Raw genomic sequence first — 23,763 nt, 5'->3', positions numbered from 1 at the left:
CTACGGGGGCTAGCAAAGTGGATGGGGGGGAAGCCGTTAGCGGTTGCACACACTTTAGCGGCAGGGGGAAGCCGTTAGCGGTTGCACACACTTTAGCGGCAGGGGGAAGCCGTTAGCGGTTGCACACACTTCAGCGGCAGGGGGAAGCCGTTAGCGGTTGCACACAATTTAGCGGCAGGGGGAAGCAGTTAGCGGTTGCACACAATTTAGCGGCAGGGGGAAGCTGGGACAGAAAGAGGTAGAAAAGAGAAGCAGCTCATAGCGGGACTGGAGAGGGCAGGGAGGAGGCTGTGTGTGTGCGTGCGTGCATATATGGGGGGGACTGTGTGTGGGTGTGTGTGTGGGGGGGGCTATGTGTGAGTGTATGTGTATGTGTGTGTATGGGGGGGGACTGTGTGTGTGTGTGTGTGTCTGAGTGTGAGTGTATGTGTATGTGTGTGTATGGGGGGGGACTGTGTGTGTGTGTGTGTGTCTGAGTGCATGTGTGGGTGTGTGTGAGTTCATGTGTGGGTGTGTGTGTGTGTCTGAGTGCATGTCTGGGGGTGTGTGTGTGTGTGTGCGTGCGTGTGTGTATGGGGGGGGACTGTGTGTGTGTGTGTGTCTGAGTGCATGTGTGGGTGTGTGTGAGTTCATGTGTGGGTGTGTGTGTGTGTCTGAGTTCATGTGTGGGTGTGTGTGTGTGTCTGAGTGCATGTCTGGGGGTGTGTGTGTGTGTGTGCGTGCGTGTGTGTATGGGGGGGGACTGTGTGTGTGTGTGTGTCTGAGTGCATGTGTGGGTGTGTGTGAGTTCATGTGTGGGTGTGTGTGTGTGTCTGAGTGCATGTGTGGGTGTGTGTGTGTGTGTGGGGGGGGGGGGGCTATGTGTGGGTGTGTGTGTGTGTCTGAGTGCATGTGTGGGTGTGTGTGTGTGGGGGGGGGGGGGTGTTTTAACTCTTGAGCCCTGGGCTTGTCCCGATCGTGCTGTCTCTGTGCAGTACAGACAGGATGTCTTAGTCTTGGCTCGAGCCACAGGCTGCGCTCACGTCTTATGGGTTCTGAACGAGCGCTGAACACTGTGCTCTCCAGGCCTCTCACTGCAACTCAAAGGGATCTGCATAAAAGCTTGGGGGGGGGGGGGGGGGGCATCTTTCATTTTCATGGTTAGAAAAAGTTTTTTTTTTGTTCCCATCCGCTTCCAGCAGGGGGGCGACAGAGAGGGGGTCAGGAACAGCGCCTGGGGTATAAAGGCTTACCAGAGCTGTACAGAGTCCTTGCAATGCTAACTACAGCACAAATCTCTAATGCTAAAAACTGCACCACTTGACTAAGGCTACCACACCATCCACAAACTCATAATCTAACACTTCACTCCACCAACATGCCGTCCGTTTGCCTTCAGAGAACATGGGTCAAAATGTGTAATTACCTTTCAAAAATAAAAAATGAAAACATCCCCCCCAAGTAAGCACACAGAGTCTGCTATTCTTTGGAAAACAGAGTATTTAATGGAAACTATCTGCTGAAAGTATCACTCCAGATTTAGGCTCGTGACATCGCTTGCATTATTTACACAAAAATCGACAGATTTATAAACGTGAAAACTAACATTCCCATTAGGTGAGTGATGCATGAATTATACACCGAGTGCAAATGCTTTCCTTACTCCTGTAATGTTCCTATTCCTGATCTTCTCCGCAAAGCCACGACCAAAAAAGACCAACTAGTGAACGGCAACGATCCACCAGCGTCTGCCTGCGCAGAAAACAACCTGCTCCAACAACTTCCTCCACAGCGATACCCTGGAAACACTAGTCTGCATCGTACAGAAAACCAGATAAGTCTCATCCCAGAATTTACGCAACACTATCCTCACATCCACACAGCCAGTGAGGTAATCCCCCCCCCCCCCTATAGAAATACAGCTGTGGTAAGCACTGAGCGTGTAATAGTGCGTGTGCAGGCAGAGGAGCGGTGCTGGGAAGGACAGCCTGTACCTGAAGGAGGATGAATGAGCACAGTGCTGTGATGGTTCGGTGGACATAATGAAGCAGGAGGGGAGAGGGGGGCGGAGCCAGGGCAGGGGGCAGGACAGGGGGTGGGGTTAGATTTGTACAAAGTTTTGACTCCAGGTTTGAAGTAGTTTTTTTTGTTTTGTTCAAGTAGCCTTATACTGTTGTAGCCTGAAGCCCCCTCCTCTCCCTGTTCCCTGGCGTCTGAGAGCAGAGCCAGGCCCATGGAGGAGGTGGGGGCCGGGTGGGGCGAGGGCTCGGTACGGGCGAGGGGTCCTCAGCAGCAGTTGGGCTCGACCCGCCTCTTCTCCCGGTTTGGACCGGGCCTCCACGCCCCACCCGGGCAGGACGCGGCTCTCTCTCCTCCCCAGCGACGGCTACTTCTTCCGGGTGTGCTGCCGCCGGGCCTGGAGCCTCTGCCGGGCCCCGCTGGGCTTGGACCCGGAGCCGATGGAGAAGGCTGGAGCGGGGGAGCCCCCTGGTGGAGAAGCCATCACAGCGCGTGAGCCACAGGACCACGAGGGAATCACATCAAATACACACGAGACACCACAACCCGACCAAGAGTAGGCTTCTTTTTGGAATGTCTCTTTTTAAAAAAAAAAAATTCCAAGTCAGTGTTCCAGAACTCCACTGCCTTCAGTCACCAGCATTGTGACATCAGCATCAGAATGTTCAGTTGAGGCCACTCTAATCACATGTGTGACCTCACACCTTACAGGGTTAAAAGGTCAAATATGGAGGGGGGGAAGGGGGCAGATTCCATCTCATTTCAGGAAATGAACTGAACTCATGAATTTAGAAATAGCCTGTGGTGTTCCACAATGATTTTTTCATTGAATGGATTTCCTTTCCTGCATTGACTAGGTTGAAATGGAATGAACCCTGACCAATGAATAACACTCAGCTGGCGCAGAAATGCCATCCAATAGAATCACAGCTCATTCAGACAGGTCAGCTGATGCAGAGACACTGTCCAACAGAAACACAGCTCATTCAGACAGGTCAGCTGATGCAGAGACACTGTCCAATAGAAACACAGCTCATTCAGACAGGTCAGCTGATGCAGAGACACTGTCCAATAGAAACACAGCTCATTCAGACAGGTCAGCTGATGCAGAGACACTGTCCAATAGAATGACGGCAGCCACTTACCGAACGGTGAGGGAGCGAAGCCGGGGCTTCCGAAGGGGACAGGGGCTGCGGTGCTCTGGCCGAAAGCGGGGGTGGACGTCCCTGTGGGGGAGACAGACAGTGAGCCCCAAAAACCCCCACGTCCCACTTCACCCCAAACCAGAGACACCCTGCACCCTATCGCTTCAGTTTGAGTAGAACAGCGCCCCCTGGAGGCTGGGGGGTTTGAACAAGCAACAGAAATACGCCCCATGTACGATTCAGAAAGAGAGAGAAGATCATCAGATAAGCGATCTTCCATCCACGAGAGTCTCTGCTCTGGAGAGACGGGGATAACAGTGCAATGAGATTATACAGCAGCTGGGATGGATAGAATCAGCGGGGATGGATAGAGTTAGCGGGATGGATAGTCAGCGGGGATGGATAGTCAGCTGGGATGGATAGAATCAGCAGGGATGGATAGAGTTAGCGGGATGGATAGAGTTAGCGGGATGGATAGTCAGCAGTGATGAATAGAGTCAGCTGGGATGGATAGAGCCAGCAGGGATGGAGAGTGTCAGCAGGGATAGATAGAGTTAGCGGGGATGGATAGTTAGCAGTGATGGATAGAGCCAGCAGGGATGGATAGAGTCAGCAGGGACGGATAGAGCCAGCAGGGATAGATAGAGTTAGCGAGGATGGATAGTTAGCGGGGATGGATAGATTCGGCAGGGATGGATAGTCAGCAGTGATGGATAGAGCCAGCAGGGATGGATAGAGTCAGCAGGGACGGATAGTCAGCAGGGATGAGAGTTAGCAAGACTGTGATTGACTGAGGCTGACACATTCAATCTGCATTCAATCTGCATCAAAAGTCTGCTCTTCTCAACACAAGCTCTTCCTAGAAGAGAGATAAACGTGATGAACTCCAAAATTTGCCAAAATTTGACCCAGAACCTTGGAATGTTACAAGCAGGGCACTCTGCCCCCTGGTAGCAGTCATCTTTTCATGACAAAATATGCATGTTTATATTGATGCATATGGTTAATTGTACTTGGATTATTGATAACCTGCCTGCAAAGCAAAATTGGGTCCTCTGCAGGACCCTAAACAGCACTCACTGACTGAGAGCGAGTGAGTGATAACACTGACTGAGATATTGACTGACTGACTCACCGAAGGCGGGCTTGCTGTCCGTTGCGTTGTTGGCTCCCCCAAAGGAGAAGTTTTGGGTGAGGCCGGAGGGGTGGGCGGGGGTCGGGGCGCCAAACGTGCCGCCCGCCACCGCCGCCCCGAAGTTGAAGCCCCCGGAGGCGGGCTGCAGGGGCGTGGCCTGGGAGGGGGCGGGGGCGTTGGGCTGTGCGGTCGCTGCACCCCCGAAAGAGAAGGTGGGCGCTGGGGCGGGGAGAGGGGCGGAGGTCTGGGTGCTGGAGCCGAAGGTGGGGGCGGTGGAGGGAGCCGTGGTGGTCCCGAACGCGAACCCTGACGTGCCTCCACCGAACGCCGGCTGGCTGGGGGTCCCGAAGGATGGAGGGGCGGACGTAGTGGCGGCCCCCCCGAAGCTGAAGGGCGTTGCCCCTGCCCCTCCTCCCCCACTCGACCCAAAAGCAAAAGGCTTGGCCGCCACCGCCTGGGGGGCGGAGGGGAAGGCGGCGGGTCCGTCGAAGGCGGGCTTCCCGAAGGAGAACCCCGGCTGGCTCGCGGGGGCGGGGCCTGTTGCCGCGGAGGTGGCCGTGCTGAACCCGCCGAAGGGCCCTGTGGAGGCCTGGGTGCTGGGCGTGCCGAAGCTGAAACCCGCCTGGGTGGCGAGAGGGGCTGCCGTGGTTGCCGTGGCCGCCCCAAACTGAAAGGGTGCGGGGCCAGGGGCGGCGGTGGAGGTGGGGTTGAGGGCAGGGGCTGACGTAGTGGCGGGCGTGGCGCCGAACTGGAAGGAGCTCCCGTTGGTGGTGGGGGCCGCGCTGGTCCCGGGGGCCGCGCTCCAGCTCCCGAACAGCGACTTGGCGGGCGCCTGTGCGGCGGGGTCAGCGGGGGCGGCGGTGCCAGAGAGCTGGCCGAACACAGAGCCGCTCTCGGACGAGGCGGGGGCGGCCGGGGTGGTCTGAGGCTGCCCAAAAATGGGCTTAAAGTGGGGCGGGGCCGATGAGCTGGCAGAGGTGGCGCTAGGGGGCGCTGTTCCTGCCACCGGCCCAAAGATAGGCTTGAAACACGAGGCGAGGGGATTAACGGCACCGCTCGTGGTTACCGTGGCGGCAGTGGCCGACGAGGAAGAGGAGGGGGGCTTCACCACGCTGGCCAGGCTGAAGGTGGTGGAGGACTGTGCAGGCTGGGGTATGACCTGGCTGAATGCGGAGCTGGACATCGAGCTGGGGAGCTGGATGGTAGGGGCCACAGCCGAGGACGACTGCGCTAGATTGAGGCTAGGCTGTGCCAGAGTCGCGCTAGGCTGTGTCGGATTGAGGCTAGGCTGTGCCAGAGTCACGCTAGGCTGTGTCGGATTGAGGCTAGGCTGTGCCAGATTGAGGCTAGGCTGTGCTAGAGTCGTACTGGGCTGTGCCAGATTGAGGCTAGGCTGAGCCAGAGTCAGGCTAGGCTGTGCTGGAGTCAGGCTAGGCTGTGCCAGATTGAGGCTAGACTGTGCCAGATTGAGGCTAGGTTGTGCCGGAGTCAGACTAGGCTCCACCTTCACCCCTCCGGAACTCAACAGCGAGGGTGTTGGGGCCGAAAGGCCTGTCAATGCCGTCCCATCTGCAGCAGGGCCTGAGGACAAAAGAGCAGAGGAACACTCAGAGACTGCATCATCTACACAAGGCAAGCAGACAAACACAGAACCCAAAACCCCCAGGAGTTCCGAAGCAGAGAGGCTAGAAGGACCGCAGGAGCACAGAATCTATGGGCTCATTCCAATCACGTAATTTATCTGTCCTTGTCTTCTTGGTAGTCACCCAACCTGGAAATCAATCGAGGTTTGCCATCTTAATGGACAGTCCAAGCCATTAAATGTTCCTTGAAGGAACTAGGAGGCTCCTGAGGGATGCTTGAGCAAGGAAACACGGGTGCATCCTTTGCGGAATAATTTTTTTTCAAACCGAGTTACGTATATCATCAACCAGTGCATCCACCTCGCCTCATCTGCCACGTCTGTAATTGACATGGCTTCAAACTGACGCGTGACTGAAGGGTGTTCCATTTGCCTAAAACGTGTTTCCTCGATTCCTCTGGCCTCGCGTCCTTTTCCTTGCATCCTTTCCGTTGGTTGGAGCGAAGGAAGCAAGGAAAGGACGCGAGGAAAGGATGCAAGGAGGTAAAAAAAAAAAAAAAAAGCGATTGGAAAGAGCCCCAGGTGTGTGTAAAGAATCAATGGCCACTGTCCCTTCCGAGTGAGGTGATACAAGCGGGCGGGGACCTCATACCTGCCGAAGGGTTGTGCATCTTCCTGTAAGACTCCAGGAGGGGGTTGGGCAGGCTGGAGGTGGGGGCCGGAGCTGCAGTGGAGGTGGAGGAGGTGGGAGCCGCTATGGTACTGGCCCCGGCCCCCGGGGGGGGGGCAGAGCCAGGCACGCCGGAGGCAGCCGTGGAGGTGGGGGCGACGGAGGTGGAGATGGAGGTGAGGCAGCCCAGCAGCAGGCTTCCGGAGGTGGAGGGAGCCACGCTGGTGGCGGGGACTGTGGGGAAGGAGGGCACCGCTGGGGCAGGGGCAGGGGCAGGATCAGCCGGCTCTGAAACGGGGAAAACAGGCAGTTATTGGCCTGCATAGTATTTTTTCTCGCCCTATTTGAAAGCCTATTTTTTTTTTTGCATTTTTTTGAGTTTCACACCACAGGCAAGCAGTTGAACTTTCACAGGTACAGGATTGGGGGAGGACCCTTCATGTGCAAACAGTCCACAAAAATGGCGGTGTCCAAGTTCTCGTAAAAGTGATGTAAGGAAGCTAGCGGGCACACTGACCTGGGTCTTCCAGGGCCTTCTTAATTTGCTCCAGGGCTGCTGCCTTCTCCAAATCCAGGTCTGTCACAGTGATGGTATAGCCCAGCTCTGGGGCTGGAGGCTGCAAAACAATTACATCATATTAAACTCCCATTTACATATTCAATATTACATATTAATCAGGCCCATTAATCAACTCAACACATTAGTCAGCTAATGTGCTCACCACAGAACCATATTGGAATGTAGGGGGAAAAAAGGCAGTTAAAGACAATCCATTCATACTTGGCATCAACTAATGACTGAACTGTCGTATGGTGACCATACCGTCCCCGTAAACCTGTTTGGGAATCAGTACTCTACAAAGCTGCAGACTTACAAGGAATTTACATGGCAGAAAATATGAGGTTTACTTTGTTTTTCTGAAGTAGTGCAAGTTTGGATAATCATCTAAAGTCCACTCAGACTCTCTGAAAAACCTCTATTGTGGAAGCAGCAGCTAGAGGTTGTGGTCAGAAGCTGGTCGGTGCATGTCCTGGCAGCAACCCAAGGACTCCAGCAGTGAGGGATGCTGTCAAGCTGAAGAAGACATTTTTTTTTGAGTCTGTCTGGCACCGAGGACTCTGGATTCAGCAGATAGGTACCGGCAGGGGAAAACGGCCACATGCAGTTGCAGTAGCAAAAGCTGGGACACAGGAGGAGTTTTGAGAGACCTTGGAGAAGGACTTCCGGTCGGCCTAAATGTGGTTCTGGAAAACCATTCGGCATCTCAGGAAGGGAAAGTGGGACATCATCCAGGCTGTTCTTGGCAAGGACGGTAAAACTCAAGCAGGGATATTATCGGAATGGTGAGCTGGAACAGTCCGGGGGATCCAAGCACATCTCTGAGGCAGAAGAACCACTGTGGTAGTTAGAGAGGTCCTCAGTGGCAGAGAACCAGGGGTGGATGAGATCCATCCAGAAATGTTGAAGGTTCTGGATTTTACGGCTGACACAACTCCTCAATTTTGTGTTGGGAGGTTGGGAACAGTTCCTTTGGAGTGGCAGACTGAGATGGTGGTCCCCCATCTTTAAGAAAGCGGACCGGAAGGTGTGTTCCAATTATCAGGGAATCACACTCCTCTGCCTCCCTGGGAAAGCCTATGCCAAGGGGCTGAAAAGGAGGCTCTGACTATTAAACAGCCAAACCTCAGATTCAGGAGGAGCAATGTGGGTTTCATCCAGGCCACGGGACAGCAGACCGACCCTCTTGCAGATATTTGAGGGGGCACAGGAATTTGCTAATCTAGTTTACATGCGTTTTGTGGATTTGGAGAAGGCTCATGACCGGGTTCCTTGGGGTATCTTGAGAAAGGTGCTGTGGGAGAATAGAGTGCTGGGGTTGCGCTATTGCGAGCCTTTTGGTCCCTGTACTCTCGGAGCAAGAGCTGCGATCGCCTTCTTGGCATTAAGTCAAGCTTGTTCAAAGTAAGTGTTGGACTCGTCTCCCATCCTCCCCATGCTCCTGGTAATCATGGACAAGACCTCAAAGCTCAACCGAGGTTTGGAGTCTGTCCGGTTTGAGAACATTGGGGCGGCGTCTCTGCTGTTTGTGCAGTGGCCACAGTAATGCGAGCATTGCATTGGAAGGTCATGAAGAAGGAGGAGCTATGCCAAAGCTCTCGATTTAACAGTCGATCTTCATCCCTACTCTCACCTACGGTCACAAGCTATGGGTAGTGACCGAGAGAGTGAGATCGCAATAGGGTTTCTCCACAGGGTGGCAGGGGTTACTCTCCTCGACAGGGTGAGGAGCTCAGGCATCCGGGAGGACCTCAAGAGTAGAGCCGCTGCTCCTCTGTACTGAAAGCAGTAAGTTGAGGTGGTTTGGGCATCTGATTAGGATGCCTCCTCGGCGCCACTCTCTGGAGGTGTTCTGGGCATGCCCACCAGGGAGGAAACCCAGGGGCAGACCAAGGACACACTGGAGCGATTATAGCTACCATCTGGCTTGGGATCGCCTGGGGATCCACCGGGATGAGTTGATCTCAACTAAGCGGTTAGAAAATTTATTGATGGATGGCTCTATAGCCTAAGCCCACATTTGCCCAGAACAAAGAAACAAACTATTCTTCTAAAAAAGATTGAGCTTTTCTCACTTGCCTGTCTCTTGTTGACAGAATAAGAGCAAATTACAGGACTCCACAAATCCATGCCACTCACCAGGGAGATGCTGTCCCCCCTTCGGCTGGGCACCAATGGAATCTTCCTCTTGCGCCTTCCCTCACTGCCCCCAGAGCCTGATGGGGAAGTGACCACTGGTGCTGTCGGTGTAGGGGTGTTCTTCCCTGAAGATAATCATAAACCATTACAGCCATGACATTACTGCACCATTTAACTACAGCAACACACACGTGCACACACTAACACAAGAGGTGGCTTTCATGCCAACTTCTGACCTTAATTACTTAATTAGCCCTAACATTTATGCCATCTGATATTTTAGCTACATTTCTTGATCAGCACATGAATGACAGCCAAAGACTTTGTAGCCCTGTATGAAATGTTTCACTGTGATCTAATCTACGAATGAACCAATGTTGGTGTATATAGCCAAGTAGCTCATTTAGCCAGAGTAACTGGTGGAAACAAAAACCTTCATACACACCAACCCTTCAGAACCAGAACTGCAGGTAGCATTACAGAGCAGAGAGAGGTTTAAGCCAGGGTTAGGGTCAATTCCAATTCAATGTCCACCAATTGAGAATACACACGGAGATTCACTTAACTGTAAAAAAAAAACCTGAGAGAACCTGACGGCCATTTCTCCCCCAATTCATTGAACCCAATTAATGTCCATTAATTTCCTGAGTGGAGTTAACTGAAATGGAGCTGAGCCCAGGCCTGGTTTAAGCCATCCAGTCTCGGTGGAGTGGTGAACGAGCGAGGGTAAGATGGCGGCTGTCTGGGCCCGGGCCACAGGCTCTTACCCGCGCTGGCAGGCTGGTCCGCTGCTTTAGCGAGGGCCTTCGCGGCGGGCGCCGCGCTGGAGGACTGAGCCACTTCCTCCCTGAGTCAGAGCAGAAGAACAGGATGAGCTCCTCATCCTCACCACAGACAAGCTGGCCTGTGGGACGTCCCGTCACAGGGGGCCCCGGGCGGGGAGGGGGGGGCGGGACCTTACCTCGGCTTTTTTGGGGGTCTCTCCGGGGTCTGCGATCGAGAAGATCCAGGGCTGGAGAGGGGAGACAGGCTGAGGGTGGACGGCTTGTTCTGCCGGACCAAGAAACGAACGAATGAACAAGCAGGTTAAATCAGAGATGCCATCTATCCTACCAGGATTAACTGACAAACAGCATCAAACATTACTCCAGGCTGGGCTGGCTCCACTTACATTTCAACTCAGTAAATTAAAAAAAAAAAAAATTAAAAAACGAGAAAAAATTACAAAATGTTCTATGAAGATCTTTTCTCACCTAATGAACCAAATTTCTATTATTTTCCCAAACTGACCGAATAGAAACACAACTGGTCCCCCAACTCTGCAATAGTAATGATCAGAGCAGCTGAGAATGTGCAGAATCCCAGCACAGACTTCAGTGCATTTACAGGTATATGACCTGAGCCAGAGTGGCTTACAGGTACACAATAATTAACATAATCACGAGCACATAATAACACAACTGCATTTACATCCCACGAGGCCGTGCTTACTCCGAGCAATTAACACACCTGCCGTTTAAAATGTCTGCCCGATTCTACACTTTTTTAAAGAAGTCGTTCATGCGGAGACTGACGTTGTAACAGCTGTTCTGACACAATACCTTCCTCGTGCGCTGTGTGCAGTCACACCCAGATTTGCACACACACAATCCTTTAACAACCTGGGGGGGGTTCGGTTACCTAGCAACCAGTCCTCCCCGCGACCGTTATCAGGGGAGTTGCGGGTTCACCCGAGGGCTCCACTGCAGCCGGCTCCACTCAGCAGCCATTTCAGAGTGCAGCCTGCTCTACCAGTGACCAGCACGGAGGACGACTGGTCACCATTACAGACCCCCTGCAGACTCCCAGTCCCCAGCGCTGGGCTCATCAGGACAGGCTCAGGGGCTACGTTCTGCACGCTGTTGGCCCCCGCCTCCACGTCCCCGGTAGCCGTCCCTGCCCAAACTGACGACAGGAACAGTCCCTACTTTTCATAAGCTCCTGCGCCCACGCCTCTCCCTGCGGCTCGAACCCAAACCCCTCGACACTCCGGCACCGGTTTAATTACAGTTCCCCGTGTCCCTGCCTGGAGAGATCCGCCCCAGGAGGCAGGATCCAACCAAGGCTGCTTCCTGTTTGTCCTCCAGGGAGTTCCTCCTGGACACGGTCGCGCACACACTCGTGAGGGTCCAGGCCCAGCGTGGCTGTACAGTGCTTAGAGAGCGCCACTTTGCAAAGAGCACTTTACAAATAAAACTGAACTGAGTAAATTTGCACACTTCAGATAAACCAAGTCAGCTCACTGGTATTGAATGACGTTTGGGAGTTGAGAAATTGCATTGTATTCCGCCTGTCAAGTCAGCTGGTAGATAAATGTGACTGTGTGAGTGGACGGGGTTTGGTACCGAGGGTTGAGTACCTGAGCAGTACACACTGTGGATGGGGTTTGGTACCGAGCTGGGGATTCAGTACCTAAGCTCTACGTGCTGTAGATGGGGTTTTGGGCTGAGCCGGGGGTTGAGTACCTGAGCTGTATGCACCTTAGATGGGGTTGAGTACCTGAGCTGTACATGATGTGGATGGGTTTGATACCAAGTTGAGGGTTGAGTACCTGAGCTGTGCCATGTGAGGAGCTGTACGAGCTGTAAATGGGGTTTGATACCGAGTCGAGAGTTGAGTACCTGAGCTGTGTCCTGTGAGGAGCTGTACGAGCTGTAGATGGGGTTTGATACCGAGTCGAGGGTTGAGTACCTGAGCTGTGCCCTGTGAGGAGCTTTACGAGCTGTAGATGGGGTTTGATACCGGGCCGGGGGTTGAGTACCTGAGCTGTGCCCTGTGAGGAGCTGTACGAGCTGTAGATGGGGTTTGATACCGGGCCGGGGGTTGAGTACCTGAGCTGTGCCCTGTGAGGAGCTGTACGAGCTGTAGATGGGGTTTGATACCGAGCCGGGGGTTGAGTACCTGAGCTGTGCCCTGTGAGGAGCTGTACGAGCTGTAGATGGGGTTTGATACTGGGCCGGGGGTTCAGTACCTGAGCTGTGCCCTGTGAGGAGCTTTACGAGCTGTAGATGGGGTTTGATACCGGGCCGGGGGTTGAGTACCTGAGCTGTGCCCTGTGAGGAGCTGTATGAGCTGTAGATGGGGTTTGATACCGGGCCGGGGGTTGAGTACCTGAGCTGTGCCCTGTGAGGAGCTGTACGAGCTGTAGATGGGGTTTGATACCGGGCCGGGGGTTCAGTACCTGAGCTGTGCCCTGTGAGGAGCTTTACGAGCTGTAGATGGGGTTTGATACCGGGCCGGGGGTTGAGTACCTGAGCTGTGCCCTGTGAGGAGCTGTATGAGCTGTAGATGGGGTTTGATACCGGGCCGGGGGTTGAGTACCTGAGCTGCGCCCTGTGAGGAGCTGTACGAGCTGTAGACGGGGTTTGATACCGGGCCGGGGGTTGAGTACCTGAGCTGCGCCCTGTGAGGAGCTGTACGAGCTGTAGATGGGGTTCCGGATTCCGCCGGGGACCCCGCCGGGGCTCCGGCCCGACCCCAGAGAGCTGACGGAGGAGGTGCGGGATCTCTTCGTGTGGGACTCCTCCACCACTAACGTGTTTATCCCTCGCTTCATCCTCCCTGGCCTGAGGAGAGGAAGAACGAACGAGAGAGCGAGGGTGAGGAGGAGCACGGACCCTTCCTCCAAACGCAGCACACTGCAGTTCATCAACAGCAACGACGTCCATGTTCAGTTTCTGTATGCATATTACCCCCAATCCTTACAGTAGCACAAGTGCAACTGTTTGTAAAATTATAGTAGCTTTAGACACAAGAGCTGTTCAAGCTAAAATTAACAGATACTTTCCTCTGCAACTTTCTCTAAGGCAAAGAGCAATAATTTAACTGCCACCTGATCACCTGACATCAGGAGCAATCCCTTTTTTAAAAATAATTTTTGACTTCAGCACTAACTGCTCACTTCTGAAGAGGTGGATCTCTGAGGACCAGCGGGCTGATAAAATAGGCAACACAGAAGTGCACACAAACACACAGGCATGTGCACGCACGCACACATACAGGCACAGGCACACGCGCATACACACAGACACACGCACATACACACAGACACAAACACACACACACAGGCACACGCACATACAGACACAGACACACACAGGTACAGGCACACGCACATACACACATACAGGCATGCGCACACGCGCATACACACAGACACACACTCACTTGGGGACCAGGTGAGACGGGGTTCCGTTGGTCAGGGGTTCGAAGGCAGACTGGGAGCTCTCGCTGCTTCCGTGGCGTCTGGGGGGTGAGGGGAGGGGGGGCACAAGGTTTATTTAAAACACACTGCTCTGTGTTACACAATCATGTCAGCACTAATGTCTATACATTCAGCACGCAGGGACATCATCCTCTCCCTCCCTCTATCCATCCCTCCCCCTCCATCCACTCACCCATCCCTCTATCCATCCCTCCCCCTCCATCCACTCACCCATCCCTCTATCCATCACTCCCCCTCCACCCACTCACCCATCCCTCTATCCATCCCTCCCCCTCCATCCACCCACCCATCCCTCTATCCATCCCTCCCCCTCCATCCACTCACCCATCCCTCTATCCATCCCTCCCCCTCCATCCACTCACCCATCCCTCTATCCATCCCTCCCCCTCCATCCACTCCCCCATCCCTCTATCCATCCCTCCCCCTCCATCCACTCCCCCATCCCTCTATCCATCCCTCCCCCTCCATCAACCCACCCACCCATCCCTCCCCCTCCATCCACCCACCCATCCCTCCCTCTATCCATCCCTCCCCCTCCATCCACCCACCCATCCCTCCCTCTATCCATCCCTCCCCCTCCCTCCATCCACCCACCCATCCCTCTATCAATCCCTCCCCCTCCATCCACTCACCCATCCCTCTATCCATCCCTCCCCCTCCATCTACCCACCCATCCCTCCCTCCCTCTATCCATCCCTCCCCCTCCATCCACCCACCCATCCCTCCCTCACTCTATCCATCCCTCCCCCTCCATCAACCCACCTATCCCACCCTCCCTCTATCCATCCCTCCCCCTCCCTCCCTCCACCCATCCTTCCCTCTATCAATCCCTCCCCCTCCATCCACTCACCCATCCCTCTATCAATCCCTCCCCCTCCATCCACTCACCCATCCCTCTATCCATCCCTCCCCCTCCATCAACCCACCTATCCCACCCTCCCTCTATCAATCCCTCCCCCTCCATCCACTCACCCATCCCTCTATCCATCCCTCCCCCTCCATCCACCCACCCATCCCTCCCTCCCTCTATCCATCCCTCCCCCTCCATCCACCCACCCATCCCTCCCTCACTCTATCCATCCCTCCCCCTCCATCAACCCACCTATCCCACCCTCCCTCTATCCATCCCTCCCCCTCCCTCCCTCCACCCATCCTTCCCTCTATCAATCCCTCCCCCTCCATCCACTCACCCATCCCTCTATCAATCCCTCCCCCTCCATCCACTCACCCATCCCTCTATCCATCCCTCCCCCTCCATCAACCCACCTATCCCACCCTCCCTCTATCCATCCCTCCCCCTCCCTCCCTCCACCCATCCTTCCCCCTCCATCCACTCACCCATCCCTCTATCAATCCCTCCCCCTCCATCCACTCACCCATCCCTCTATCAATCCCTCCCCCTCCATCCACTCACCCATCCCTCTATCCATCCCTCCCCCTCCATCCACTCACCCATCCCTCTATCCATCCCTCCCCCTCCATCCACTCACCCATCCCTCTATCCATTTCTCCCCCTCCATCCACCCACCCATCCCTCTATCCATCCCTCCCCCTCCATCCACTCACCCATCCCTCCCACTCCATCCACCCACCCATCCCTCCCTCCCTCTATCCATCCCTCCCCCTCATCCCTCTATCCATCCCTCCCCCTCTACCCACCCACTCATCCCTCCCTCCCTCCCTCCCCCTCCATCCACCCACCCATCCCTCCCTCCCTCCCTCTATCCATCCCTCCCCCTCCATCCACCCACCCATCCCTCTATCCATCCCTCCCCCTCCATCCACCCACTCATCCCTCCCCCTACCTCCCTCCACCCATCCCTCCCTCTATCCATCCCTCCCCCTCCCTCCCTCCCTCCATCCCTCCCCCTCCCTCCCTCCATCCATCCATCCATCCATCCCTCCCTCCCTCCACCCCTCCCTCCATGTCTTCCTTCATCCCATCACCCCACTGATCTGCAGTGAGTGCTGAGGACCATAGTGAGGTTTCTGCAGTACTGCTCTCACCTCTGTACATCAGGGGTCTGTATCAGGAAGCAGGGTTACAAAGTTCAGCTGCATAACTGCTCTAAGTAAAACCCGGAACCCTCCTAAACCTGGAACATGGACTGAAGTAAAAAGAGCTCTTCCGGGTTTCACTCAGCGCAGTTATCCAGCTGACTTCATAACTCCCCTCAGACTCACAGCACACAAGACAAAGGGCACAATGCCACTTATTAACATAACCATTTCATTAAAAAAAACAGATACATTTCAGTCAACTGCCCCTCAGGCTGCACACTGAAGCCTGAGTAAAGTCAGCTGCCCGAAACAGAACCAAACCTTTCAGAGAGGACGAGCTGAGAGGCTCCAGCAAAGCCAGGAGAGACTCATGCACATCAAACACGCAGCTGTGTGAAGCACACACTAACAGCACTCAGGACCAGTGTGTTCACATCAAACACACTTTCTGCAGTGTGGAGTACACCAGGAACACTCAGGACTGGTGTATTGCTGCTGAATTAAAGGAGGCCCAGAGGCTTAGAGGCCCAGAGGCGGGCACACGGGGGGCAGCCTCACCTCCTCTTGCTCTTCTGCGTGCCCAGGTAGCTCCGGTCCTCGTCCTCCTCCACCTCGCGCTTGCGGCTCACTTTGAGCACGCTCAGAACCGTCTCCCTGGAGCAGGGGTCGGCCGCGGCCCCCACCCCCGACCCCAAACCTGCACTGAGGGGGGTCAGCGGGGAGCCCAGGTGATTCAAGCTGCGGGACAGACAATAAGCTAGCATGAGCACCGACCCGCCAGGGCCCTCAGAGAACAAGGAAAACATTCATGCCGTTTCCATTTCCAAAACTGGGGTACACAAAACATAGCAATAAAAGTTAGTCAAAAATATGATTTTCAGGGAATCGCTACAAACTCGATCTTTTCGTATGCCATAGAGCTTAAAGCCAGGAGGCCACAGTGTGGTTAAGCTTGGGGTTGTGTTGCACAGGCATCAGTAGAGATTTAACTCTTTAATTCTAAAAGGTGACCATTCCCCCGTCTCCCCCCGACTTACAACGGCGATCGCGTGGCGCTGTGGTCGGGCCGGGCGATCTTGACGGTGACGGGGCTGTGCAGGCGCGGGCTGTTCCGCGGCGTGAGGATGCTCTTCTTCCGGTAGCTGTGCCACTGGGCGGGAGCCAGCAGCCCCATGGGCGAGCAGCCGGGCTGGGCGATGGGGTAGTGCCGCTGAGGGGTGATGGTGAAGCGGCCGGCTGCGCCCAGGGGCTCCCTGCAGATCAGCACAACGCCAGGACAGATCAGCACAACGCCAGGACAGATCAGCACAACGCCAGGGCAGATCAGCACAACGCCAGGACAGATCAGCACAACGCCAGGACAGATCAGCGATCAGCACAATGGCAGGACAGATCAGCGATCGGCACAACGGCAGGATAGATCAGCGATCAGCACAATGCAAGACAGATCAGCGAGCAGCGCAATGCCAGGACAGATCAGCGCAACGCCAGGACAGATCAGCAATCAGCGCAACGCCAGGACAGATCAGCACAACGCCAGGACAGATTAGCGATAAGCACAATGCCAGGACAGATCAGCGATCAGCACAACGGCAGGATATATCAGCGATCAGCACAATGCAAGACAGATCAGCGAGCAGCACAAGGCCAGGACAGATCAGCGCAACGCCAGGACAGATTAGCGATAAGCACAACGCCAGGACAGATTAGCGATACGCACAACGCCAGGACAGATCAGCGCAACGCCAGGACAGATCAGCACAACGCCAGGACAGATCAGCGCAACGCCAGGACAGATCAGCGCAACGCCAGGACAGATCAGCGATAAGCGCAACGCCAGGACAGATCAGCACAACGCCAGGACAGATCAGCACAACGCCAGGACAGATCAGCCCAACGCCAGGACAGATCAGCGCAACGCCAGGACAGATCAGCACAACGCCAGGACAGATCAGCGCAATGCCAGGACAGATTAGCGATAAGCGCAATGCCAGGACAGATCAGCGCAACGCCAGGACAGATCAGCACAACGCCAGGACAGATTAGCGATAAGCACAACGCCAGGACAGATCAGCGCAACGCCAGGACAGATCAGCACAACCCTAAAGTGTGTTTACCCGCCCATGGTCCCTCACTGCGAATGCTCCCCATGTCTGCAGGGTCCAAAATAACCCGCCCTCTCGACCCCCACACAATACAGCCTCTTCGCTGAACTTCAAACCCCACATCAATGCTCTTCATGTGGAAACAACGAGCCAATAAATTGATGAATAGCAGTTTTCCTACTTCACAGTGCAGAGAGTACATGTCTTCAGTTCACACCACAAGTTTTTACTCCAAAACACAACTGTAATACTTTTTGTTGTTGTTGCTGTAATAGAGGTGTGGCACTTTGATTATGACTTGTGTTTTCATAACTGGAGGGTTAAAAAAGACACAAGACAATCTTTGTACTGTGGGGGTGAACCACTTTTCTAAAATATAAATAGGACAGTGTTTAACTTCTAGGGTGACTGCAGAAAAATTTATCAAATTTCGTGCTCAAAAAATAGATTTCGGGGTGTTTTCACTACTTTTAAACTCAGAATATGATATGATCATTTTTTACCCAGGGGTCAACTGGAGAATTAAACTAAAGCCGCAGTCAGAGACTTACAATGTAAACATAAGCTAACAACTTATTTTGTGAACAAGGAAAAATTACTACGCTAACTTCTGCTTGTAGCCAGACAGTGGTACAATTCGTTAAAAAAATAGAAATAAATATCTACGTCGCCCTGAGACAATAGTCTGTACTTTTAGGTACTTTCTTGTGCGTGTCAAACCGTAACTTACATGCTTAGAACTATTTCTAAACTGTTTCGCTTTTGTTTACCAAGTGCTAAAGTTTCGTTCACCAGATGCATTGACAGTTTCACATAAACTACGGAGAAATCACGGAAAATCGTGAACTTTCAGTGTAAAACAACTAGTTTACTGTAATAACGGTTAGCTACTGTAAGTAGCTATTAAACGTTAGTAAGGAAGCTAACAGCCGGCATACCATAACGGGCTGGAACACACCCGGCAAAGAACGCACAGCAACACCCACATTTTCAAATCTTGGAGGGAAGATTGAAAATCCGCATTGAACTGCATTTTTCATAAGATATCCTGCCACCAAGCTCCCCGCTGCGCAGAAAACAGCTAATTAGCACGGCTGTGGATAACAAAGCCACTTCTTATTAGAAGCTAGCTTTCTGGCCGCCAAGTCGGTGACAATTGGTAGCCTAATGTTGCTAGCGAGCCGGCAGCCCGACCAGATGTATACAGTTCGTAGCTAGCGTTAGCTATTCTTCACGTGTTGACTATGGAGAAAGCTATACGGCTAGCATTACCATTAGCGGCTAGCTATACCAGTTTCCTGGCGCAACTGGTCCCTGACCAAGGTAGCTACCCAACCAAACATGAGCTGTGAACAATATAATAACTACCCAAGACTCGTTTAACTCACTCACCCGAAAGACAACCTTCTGTTGGGGGTCTGAACTGCATGGTTGGGTCGGGACAGCCTCTCCCGGAGTTCCCTTGTCTCGGCGCCACCGAGCCTTCCAACGGCCGAGGGACTGTCTGGCTTCCCGAGGTAACTTCCCATGAGTATGTCCCGAGGACTAAACAACAACGAGGCGCTGAGTTCAGCCTCTTTCCTAAAAAGACCGGTGTTCTGTACGCGTTTTTCACCGCTTAATCCAACGGTATCTCTAATATCTCCCTTAACAAAACGACCCCTATTGATTCTTGAACTGACTCTTACGCCCGACGGCACACCGTTAGCAGTCTTCGCCGGCAACCAGCGTCTGAAAAGCGGCGGGATGATCAGATAAGGCCGAGGATGTTGGCCTTCCCTGCTCCTGAATGGCGGCTCGTTGGTGTGATAAAAGAAAACGGCACAAGAGATGCCAAGAATTAACAGTATATAAAGAAAAGTCGGAATAAAATAAAGAGCTAAACACAGGACCGCGAGAGAAATCACCACCACAGAGATAAGCGCGATCCACCGCTTCTCCCTGGGAGTCATGGCGGCAGCGCGCCACCGGAGGACTTTAATATCCCACAATTCAGCGGGGGGTAGCACACCACAACCACAGATAAATGTACACCAGATAGAGACGGAAGTGAGTTATAGCTATACCACTTCCAGACTTGTAAATTTAGTTATTTTTTAAATAAACGGGCTAGTATATGTGCGATATTGACATTTGCAGTAACACACCTATCGCCTACTAGTTGTTCAAACACACGATTTTTGGAATTAGAGAACGTGTCTCCAAAAGCTAACTAAGTTAATGAATGTTGTTTGGTTTGGTAGCAGGTAAGAAGTGCCTGCATGAACTCACAGTGTGTAAGTAGGCTACAGGACTTACACAAAGTATAGGTATACAGTTTGAAGAATATACTAAGTCTGGAAAATAAAGTCGACACATTCACTGGTGTAAATTCCAGCCTGGTTTTAAGATGGTCCAGCTGGTCTTGAGATGGTCAAGCCAGCAACAAGATGCTCGCAAGGCCATGTCCAGCTGGTCGGACAGCTTGGTATACAAACAAGAGACCATCATCAAATTCCAGATGCTGTCTAGCTGGTGCAGAAGCTGGTTCCAGCTAGATTGCATTAGACTGGCAGCTTGAATATCCACTAGGGTTCAGCAAAGTTGCTTTTCTCGTCCATATGAGAAATGTGTGACTTGGACCGTATAAATGAACCAAGTGGGAAGTGTACAGGAAAGATAAGTAATATCACCTTAACCCTCATATTATGTGGAAATTTTATGACACCTTTTATGTTTGGAGTCAAATTGACCCCAACAGTTTAAACTGACACGAAATTATTGTAATACAAAACAAATTCGACACCATCTGTGTTGCCTTCTTAATGTCTTTCAAATGAATCGCCATTTATCTCTAAATATTAAAAATCAGTGAGAAACTTCTCAGTTTAGAGCCTGCAGTGCATTAAAGTTTGAAACCTGTACAGGAAAGTGCCATGGGAATCACCCACAAAACAAATCAGAGATAAAAAATAAAAAAGGTTGTTTATTTTCTTAGATTTTATATAGCTACAGAACCAATACTTTGTATACAAAATTGGTACAGGACTTTTGAAAACATCATTACATTTATTGCATGTTTACTATTTAATCCCACCAAATTAACAAACAATAAGGGGAAATGGTTTTTAAGATATGTCAAACACTTGAATGGAGTCAAATTGCCCCCAAACTTAATATGAGGGTTAACCAAGTGTATGGATTTCTGGGTAATTATTAAGTATTTGATGTACTACTGAACCAGCTCTGGTCAAACAAAGCTCTGCAGTCACAGAGACATTATTTCCCCCAAAATTCATTTTGATTAATTGAGATAAAGTGATTGTGGATTTCCCCACCTCCCCCAAACCCCCGCCCCCCCCGCTCCCCCGCGTGGCTGATGACAGGCTACCAAACAACATGAACGGCTTCATGGTTCTCACTGATAAATTAACAAGGTGCAGTCGAATGCGTTTTTACTGAATCCATCCTTTCAATGAATATTCGCATAATAAAAATTTGGTCAGTTTGTCATAAGTTGAAGTTTGTATATTTCAGAAATATGTAATTGAATCCGCAAGCGCACAGTGATAAGTGAGCATCAACTGAAAAAAAAAGAAACTTCAAAGAGGCATTGTAATGTGCATGTCCTTTTCTGTAGTATTATTTATAAATGCTTGTAACGGGTTATGACAGCTTATTGTCACTGAGGAGAAAACGAGTTATTTCTCTCGTGAGAACTGACAATTGATTCTCTGTATATTTCTGAAGACCGGCAAATTCAATGCGTCCTAAAAATATTTTAGCAAACCACGTGCATACTGTAGCCTGTTTCGGGATTGGCGTTTGGTACAGTAATGATTGGCGGACATGCAGTTACTGGGAGGAGTTAATATTGCTCTTGCCTCCGCCGCTATTCAGTACGTCCCACGCCGAGGTTTCATTGGGCGGTGGATGGACTGCCGCTGCAAATTATTTGAATATATATTTTTAAATCGCTCGCTTGCATGGGCGTTCGTGTCAAGGGGGTCTCGCATCAAGAATTACAGAAAGATAGGCGTACCCCAGTTTCGAATAATTTTTGTTCTTGCTGCATGTCACGGGTCGGCAACGATGGATCCAGTTAACAGCTCCATTCCGCAGGTCCCCAACGCCATCCCCAAAGTACTGTCCAGGCGAACCGGAGGCGTCAACAGTTTGGAAGTGGAAAAGGAAAACTTCCAGCGCAGTCAGGTAAGCCACATTCTCCCAGAGAGTTAGAGAGCAAAAAACGAGTTGTATATCAGCGGGAGGAGGAGGAATGGCTGGGTTCGGGGTCAGAAAATAGTGAAAGGCAGACGAGTGGAAAGGAAGCTTTGCGCGCGACTCCATCGCCAAAGTTTAAAAACAAATGTATTTATTTTTTGGATCATCGAGGAACGAAATTGAGTCTTATTAATGTTTTCTGTGTGACTGTTTCACGAAAAACGTTTAGACAGGACAGGCTGTGAGCGCATCTCTTCGGGCTTCTTCGCACGCTTATTTGCGGCGGCGAACGCATTGACGGATATATGAGGATATGTCAAATAAACTATAGGCTGTGCAGCGCGCGGCGGATGCTTTGCTGCTCCTGAAAGCAGTTTCACTCTGATCACTAATTCACTTGATTCCGTGTCGCCGGGAGTACTCTTCAATGAGAAAACTCGCGTTCCAGTGGTAATTGATTGCTTTGTGTCAAGAGAAGCAAGCAATCGGGACTAATAGCGCTAATGTTTGCAATTTTCAACGGAGAGCCCTGTTCTCTTCTGCTGTGGAGATTTGCCGGTAGCACAAAGCAACCTGTGACGTGCCCTAGAGTAAAGTATGACCTGACACTTAGGATGATTTTGAGTCCCCACAACAGTGGTGACCTCTGATTGTTAGTGTATTTGCTAAACACACTCTCGTAACGGATGTGTAAATATCCAACACGCTTTTCATGTTACTACTTTTCTGTTACTTTCGACACATTTTGTGTCAAAGTTACTACTACTACCACAAATATACAGTTAATGTGTTACAAAATTAGACTTTTCCACAGACTGCGTTGAAAGTGACATCAAATGTCTGGTCCTTAAATAGAAATGGTAGTGTGTTAAAAAAGGACACGTTACATGTTGTTTTTTTAAACACATTTGTCTGGAGAGAGCATTTAGTCACCATGTGTGAAAAAAATGAATTTCAAGCCTCGTTCCCAGACACGGTCCATTAATTTCTTGCTAACAGACCTCTCCTTTGCAGAACCGAGGTGCAGTCTTAGGAAAGAGGCGTGGTCAGGTCAGCACATGACCCGGGTCCAGCACAGACACGCTCCAATAAGCACGCTGGACCACCGTGGAACTGGGAGGAGCTATATGTGGCAGCAGCAAACCAAACCATCCGTGACTGTTCTTATTACTGACATTCTGATTGTCAGTGTGTCAATCAATTATCCAATCGATAAAGCAATCACTGTTCTGGTGTGTGTGTACATGTGTGTATGTGTGGTGTGAGAGAGTGCGTGTGTGCGGTATGTGAGTGTGTGTGTGTGTATGTGTGGTGTGTGTGTGTATGTGTGAGTGTGTGTGTGTGCTGGGTAGAGGGAGTAAATTATAGCAGAACGTGTCTCCTGGGTGTGTATGCATGTATGTGCGGTGTGTGAGTGTGTGCGTATGTGCGGTGTGTGTGTGTGTATGCATGTATGTGCGGTGTGTGTGTGTGTGTTTGTGCGGTGTGTGAGTGAGCGTGTGTGTATGTGTGTGTATGTGCGGTGTGTGAGTGTGTGTGTATGTGCAGTGTGTGTGAGTATGTGCGGTGTGTGTGTGTGTGTGTGCTGAGTAGAGGGAGTAAACGTGTCTCCTGTGAGTGTGTGTATGTGTGTGTGTGTGTGTATGTGCGGTGTGTGAGTGAGCATGTGTGTGTGTGTGTGCTGGGTTGAGGGAGTAAACGTGTCTCCTGTGAGTGAGTGTGTGTGTGTGTGTGTGTGTATGTGCGGTGTGTGAGTGAGCATGTGTGTGTGTGTGTGCTGAGTAGAGGGAGTAAACGTGTCTCCTGTGAGTGTGTGTATGTGTGTGTATGTGCGGTGTGTGAGTGAGCATGTGTGTGTGTGTGTGCTGAGTAGAGGGAGTAAACGTGTCTCCTGTGAGTGTGTGTATGTGTGTATGTGTGTGTATGTGCGGTGTGTGAGTGAGGCTGTTAGCACTCATGGGT

General features: G+C 52.0%; 1 protein-coding gene across 1 annotated transcript; it reads right to left on the bottom strand.

The window, feature by feature from the left end:
• Positions 1–1,461: 1,461 nt before the first annotated feature.
• Positions 1,462–19,597, bottom strand: pom121 (POM121 transmembrane nucleoporin). The gene is made up of 13 exons (XM_035386080.1): positions 18,991–19,597; positions 16,531–16,746; positions 16,052–16,231; positions 13,435–13,512; positions 12,659–12,833; positions 10,190–10,278; positions 9,996–10,075; positions 9,229–9,353; positions 7,048–7,147; positions 6,513–6,818; positions 4,279–5,859; positions 3,144–3,224; positions 1,462–2,466 (listed from the first exon to the last, which is right to left on the bottom strand). The coding sequence occupies exons 1-13, from the start codon at positions 19,548–19,550 to the stop codon at positions 2,366–2,368; spliced, it is 3,672 nt and encodes a 1,223-aa protein (XP_035241971.1). The 5' UTR covers positions 19,551–19,597; the 3' UTR covers positions 1,462–2,365.
• Positions 19,598–23,763: the final 4,166 nt, after the last annotated feature.

Source organism: Anguilla anguilla, chromosome 12 (genome assembly GCF_013347855.1).
Source record: "Anguilla anguilla isolate fAngAng1 chromosome 12, fAngAng1.pri, whole genome shotgun sequence".
NCBI classification, from domain to species: domain Eukaryota; kingdom Metazoa; phylum Chordata; class Actinopteri; order Anguilliformes; family Anguillidae; genus Anguilla; species Anguilla anguilla.
The sequence above is the reverse complement of the archived record's forward strand: the minus strand, read 5'-3'. Positions and strand labels throughout refer to the sequence as shown.